This window comes from Astatotilapia calliptera, unplaced genomic scaffold, assembly GCF_900246225.1.
Source record: "Astatotilapia calliptera unplaced genomic scaffold, fAstCal1.2 U_scaffold_52, whole genome shotgun sequence".
Lineage (NCBI taxonomy): Eukaryota > Metazoa > Chordata > Actinopteri > Cichliformes > Cichlidae > Astatotilapia > Astatotilapia calliptera.
In genome coordinates this window covers 105299-110945 of record NW_020535792.1, presented here as the reverse complement: position 1 = coordinate 110945, position 5647 = coordinate 105299, and the positions used below count along the sequence as shown (strand labels likewise).

General features: G+C 37.3%; 1 protein-coding gene across 1 annotated transcript; it reads left to right on the top strand.

Moving 5' to 3' along the window:
* Positions 1-631: 631 nt before the first annotated feature.
* LOC113018269 (galactose-specific lectin nattectin-like) lies at positions 632-2647 on the top strand. Its single transcript, XM_026161327.1, has 6 exons — positions 632-678; positions 773-849; positions 1231-1340; positions 1441-1575; positions 1862-1973; positions 2305-2647. The coding sequence occupies exons 1-6, from the start codon at positions 656-658 to the stop codon at positions 2370-2372; spliced, it is 525 nt and encodes a 174-aa protein (XP_026017112.1). The 5' UTR covers positions 632-655; the 3' UTR covers positions 2373-2647.
* The last annotated feature ends 3000 nt before the right edge of the window (positions 2648-5647 follow it).

Below are 5647 nucleotides of genomic sequence, written 5' to 3'. Positions count from 1 at the left end.
ATGACAAACATAGACTCAGCAGAGACGTAAAGCTTCATTTTATCTTGCAAGAGGACTAAGAGCATTCAGAGTCTATGCAGAAACCTGAATTGGGGAAGTCTGTCACTCTTTTATACACTTCTCCTTCCTAGATGAAAATCATTGTTCATTGGTGTACTAATAGACAATCTAATGACTTTTATTTTACATGGAAGTCATTCCTAACTGTCCTTTCCTGTCTCATTTTCCAATTGGCTGTTCGCCGAATTACTCTTCAGGTTGCTCCTCAGTTTCAGGTGTGTTCCCAGTCAGAACTGGGAAGAAAAAAGAAACATACTGTTGGCATGTTTTGCCAACAGTATGTGTGGATAATGATGAGTAAAGGACAAATACATTCACCATGCAAAAAACGAAACAAAACTGTGACACAAAGATCAGGTGATGTATCTCTTTGTTGAGTCAATGTGCCAAATTAAACAGCAGTGAAATTTTATCTGGGTGGAGGTAGAAAGGTTGTTATAAAGTGAAATACAAGAAAGCATGGAGCTAAAATAAATAACAGTGTATTTTTAGTGTGTTTGTTCCTGGTTTTGAGTCAAGATACAGAAACAGTATATAAGTGCTGGTGTCAGGTTTGATCAGCACCTCCACACTTGAAGGCTGAAGTTACAAGCTGATGCTGATAAGAAGGAAGATAAGGTATTATATCAAAGGCTTGCTGGAAACTGTCAAATTACTGTCTATCTTTTCTTTAATAAACTACTAGCCACTTTAAATTTTCTGATTTGTGTAGAGATACTAACATCACCATGAAGCTGCTGACTGTGTCTACACTTCTGTGCGCAATGGTGGCTCTGGGCACTGCTGCTAGTGAGTATTCCAGTATGCTGTGCATCATCTATACATCTTATGCATGAATATATTAAACTGAAAATGAATGACCAAAATCAACATTTGCTGATGTAATTTGTTTAGCACGTCGGGGTAAAGTGGCCAGTAATGGGACAGAGGCATTAATTCCAGCAGGTCACCCAAACTAATCACATTTTTATCATTCTGAACAGAAGAAGAGTACATCAGCTTTCCTCTGTCAGTTTTACATAAATTATTTTTCATGTATGATGGACAAGTACATTTATAGCTAAAAAAAAAAGTTAATCTTTAACACTTAAACATATTTTTCATGAATTTATATTTTAACATTTTTTTCTTATACAGTAAAGTAACTCAATAATCTTTGATTGCCTTCAGGAGGACATTATCTTGAGAAGAGAGCAGCATCTTGTCCAGGTGGCTGGACTCAGTATGGGAATCGATGCTTTCTCTACAATCACGATCAAATGACTTGGGCTCAGGCGCAGGTAAAGGCAGTGGTCTAAATTTATCATTTATTCTTTGTGAAATCTTAAATCTTTCTGTTTACGTTGTCATTTCTATGAACTCTGTTGATTTCCATTGTAGAGAATCTGCCGAAACATGAATGCAAACCTGGCATCTGTACACAGCTACGACGAGTATCAGTTCATTCGACGCGTCATATCTAGTGCCACTCATGAAAGTGGACTAACATGGATTGGTGGCTCAGATGGTCAACAGGTATAATTTCACTTATCATTATTCAGATGACCCTTCCCCATTAGCAAACACTTGGTGACAGAGGCGAAGAAAAACATTTTTTAACAGAAAGAAACCTGAGGCAGAACCAGGCTCAGGGATTAGCACACATCTGCAGTAGATAAGGAGGTCTTTAAGATCAGATGGGATCTGATTTTTCAAGACTTTTAAATTCATTCTTGATAGTATTGTCTATAACTGCACATTTAGAACTTGGAACTGTAGCTTAATTTTAAGTGTATTCTTGTCTGCTTTTTCTGTTTTCTAGGAGGGTTACTGGTTTTGGATCGATGGAACCTCTTTCACATTTACGCAGTGGTGTCGGGGAGAACCTAACAACCATAGGGGAAACGAGCATTGCTTGCTGGTGAATTTTTCAGGTAAACCTTCTGTGAAATCCCTAAAAGTACAATGTATGAGCACTGTAAATGTTAAAGAAAAAAAGAAACAATACCCACAATTCCCCAAATAATTTTTATGCATTTAATGTGACAAACAGTAATGTGTGACAGAAATGTAAAACAAGTAGTGTCATTTATTTTTAACAAAGACAGCAGTTCAATTTTTTATCATATTGAATATTTACATAGTGTTTTGATGCAGCAGTAAACACATGTGGTGCTACTGTTATACAGAACAAAATATTAAGATTATTAATCATTTCTCCATGTGATTATGATTTCAGTTCATTCTGATTTTATCTACTTACAGGAAGCAAGTGTTGGAATGATGGGACATGTGACAGCCGATTCCCATTTATTTGTGTCAAGGCCATCTGATGATTCCTGGGCTGTCATGAAGGTGTGGCCCACCTGACGACAAAGCAAATACTCTAATATATCACAATAAGAATCTGGTTCTGATTTGATTTACTTCTTTTCTTTTACTGTAATGCTGCATAAGGAATGAAGCGACACGTGACATAAACTGGAGGATCTCTTTTATCAGGAGCAAATTGCATGTGTACATGAAAGAATGCTTTTAGCAAAACTTTGTTTCCCAGAATGAATTGTTGTTTCTCATCTTCTTCATCATTAAAATCTTAAGCATTGAATCAAACTGGTCTGTGCATTTAAATGCTTAATACTCATGAGTGTACTCTTAAATTTCACATACATCTGCACTGTAAAATCTAACTAGTTCTCTGAGCTCAAAAAAAACAAAACATATGCAAACGTGTTGCCTAGAAAAAAAACTAACACTTACTTAAGATGACTAAGTTAGGACAACTTAATCATTGTGAGTACAAAGGACCAGAGATGACTTATTTTTTTCTGAGTGAGCAATACTAATTGTTTAACCACTGAAAAAGATTTCAAATTTAAAAAAATATATTTTGTGGTAGCTTACTAGTTTCAATTTTGCTTATGTTTTATCATCCTTGAACTTGAGATTTGTAGTAGAACACTTGAACACTATAAACACTATAAGTATAGCCAGGAAAAATTAACAGCACTTCTTGTAATGCAGTTAAACTCAGTCCAACTGTGATTTTCAAATGCAAAAAAGTATATCAGTAAACATCCTGGACATTGTTCTGCTCAATAACAAACAAGTATATTCCTACTATTGTAGCTTGTGCTATTTAATAATACCTAAAAAATTATTAAATTGGCATTTGCATATCTTTTGTTACACAATTGAAAACTTTAAAAAAAACTTTAAAGTATTTCTCACCCTCATGCACTAGCTCAGGGTCCCTCGACACTGCAGAATGCTAAAAGAAAGTTCATGAGTGGAAAAATTAAAGAAATGATAAGCTGTCAGCTGACCATAGTTGGTTTTAGTACATAAATATTGGCTTGACTGTATCTGGTGGGGCCAGGAACCATTTTGACAATATTAGCAGCACTAAGTCTACCCTGTTGTTGGAGTTGCGCAAGGGACCGTGATATCTTTCCATTCTGAAAGGAATTGTGTCTGCTGGTGCTTGAGAGGCAACAGCAGGGCTACCACTGTTATTCTTATCACATGAGAATTAATCAAAATCAGGGTCCTTCTCAACACAATCCTCTGTCTCTGACACATTCTCCTCTGTGTCACTTTGACTGTCAAAGAGTTGTGCCAAAACCTCGCTGACAGTAAAGCTTTTCCCAGAGGACATTTTTTTTAGAGAGCATACAGATTGCAAAGTACACAGTGCGAGTAATGATTTAGATAGAAGGCTCCCTTATTTGGTTTTAGCTGTCAATGTCCTTGCTGAAAAATCCTGCCCACATTCCCCCTCACAAGAAATATCCACTCTGATACTTGGATGTGAACAACTCGCAAGCCACACTGTGGCAAATATCATAGTCCTCATGGGAATGTTGTTGGAGGCTGTGGAGAGCCGGTCCAGCCATCGCCTGCAGCTTCACTGCTTCCGCTGGCGGCTCTGGAGAGCCCTTGGTTCTTCTTACCTTGCCTTTCCCGTGTTCTGTGTGTTTTTTCCAGTCAGTCATGTCTCAGTGTCATGTCTGCGTTTCCATGTCTGTCTTGAATTTCCTGTTTTACTTTAACAGTCATGTGTGAGTGTATTCAGTTTTAAGCCCTCGCTGTCTTGTCTCATCAGATTTGGTTCAGACTAAGTTAGGGCAAGTTGTTCATTATGAGTACATGATATTAAGATAACTTTATTTTTCTGACTGAGCAATACTAAAGGAATTAGTTCCCCTGACATAACATTTTTTAATGTAACTGTCATGGTTCTAGGTCATTTTGACCCAGCATTTTCAGTTTCTTGTATTTTTGTATCTGTATTATGGTTTATGTTCTGATTCTTTAGTTATCTGAATATTATAATTCTATGTTTCAGTTTGTTGTGGTTTAGGGTTTTGTTTTTAGGTTTTGTGTCTTGTGCCCTCGTGTTTAGTGTATGTTTAGTTCAGTGTCAAGTCTGTGTCTGAATTGTTTCTTGTTTATTATTTTACTTTGAAGGTCCATGTCTTATTTCATTGTATTCAGTTTTGCTTCCCCCCGTCTTGTCAGGCTTATCAGGTCCCGCTGTGTTCCCCACCTGTGTGTAATCTCCCTGTGTTCTTCTGCATGTATTTAAGTCGTGTCTACTTTTGTGCTGATTGCTGGTCTGTCTGTGTATCAACTGTGTGTTCTCCCTGCTGTCAGCCTTCATGTGCCATCGCCCACCTTCCTTTGTGTTCAGGTTTGCTGTTTAGTAGTGATGGGCAGATGAAGCTTCATGAAGCACTGAAACTTTTATCCCAATTGGTTCACCCCAGTGCAAAGCTTCTTGAAGCTTCATTTGCTCTAGTAGGACACCTACTGGACGTAAAAATATTAGTTGGCATGAATTTGAAGAGTGTGGCCTTTTGCACACACTCTGTAAATGTCAACAACAAAAGGAGTGTGTAAAACATGTATATTGTAGTGATGGCAGTATACTGTGTATATTTATACTGGCAGTATGTAAAATGATTATTTGGAAATGCTTAAAATGGAAACAATCATTTACTGTGAGGTGAGGTGTGGTTGGGGTGTGGAGAGTGGTTGTGCTTTTGTAACGTTGAGGTATGGACAGCTACACACTGAGGCTTTGAGCCTCAGTCCTGTCCACATTTTATTCTGTAAAAACTAAATTTTCACTGCTTTTATGACCTTTTTAGTGGGGAGAACATAACTGGGATTTAATGATTTAACAAATCTTTTAAATCTTTTGTCCTCCACAATGCTAAATGGCTGGGAGGCAAGGCAAGGCAAGTTTATTTGTATAGCACAATTCAACAACAAGGTGATTCAAAGTGCTTTACAGAGACATTAGAAACAAAAACAAATAAAAGGCATGATTTAAAATTGATTAAAACAAGCAAGCAAGCAAACAAACTAACTAATTAACAAACAAACTGCCACCAGAAGTTCTTAGGTGGCTGCCTTAAAACTGTTTTGCATGCTCCTGTGTCGCATACTGTTGTTGGAGCGACAGTTGAGGCTCATCAGCGTCGTGAGTCCTCAATCACCATGCTAACCACGTCTTTATCTATTTGAGATTGTTCTCCTGAGGAAAGACAATAAAGACAAAGCACAAATATAAATATCACACACATAACTTATAACAGCTGTA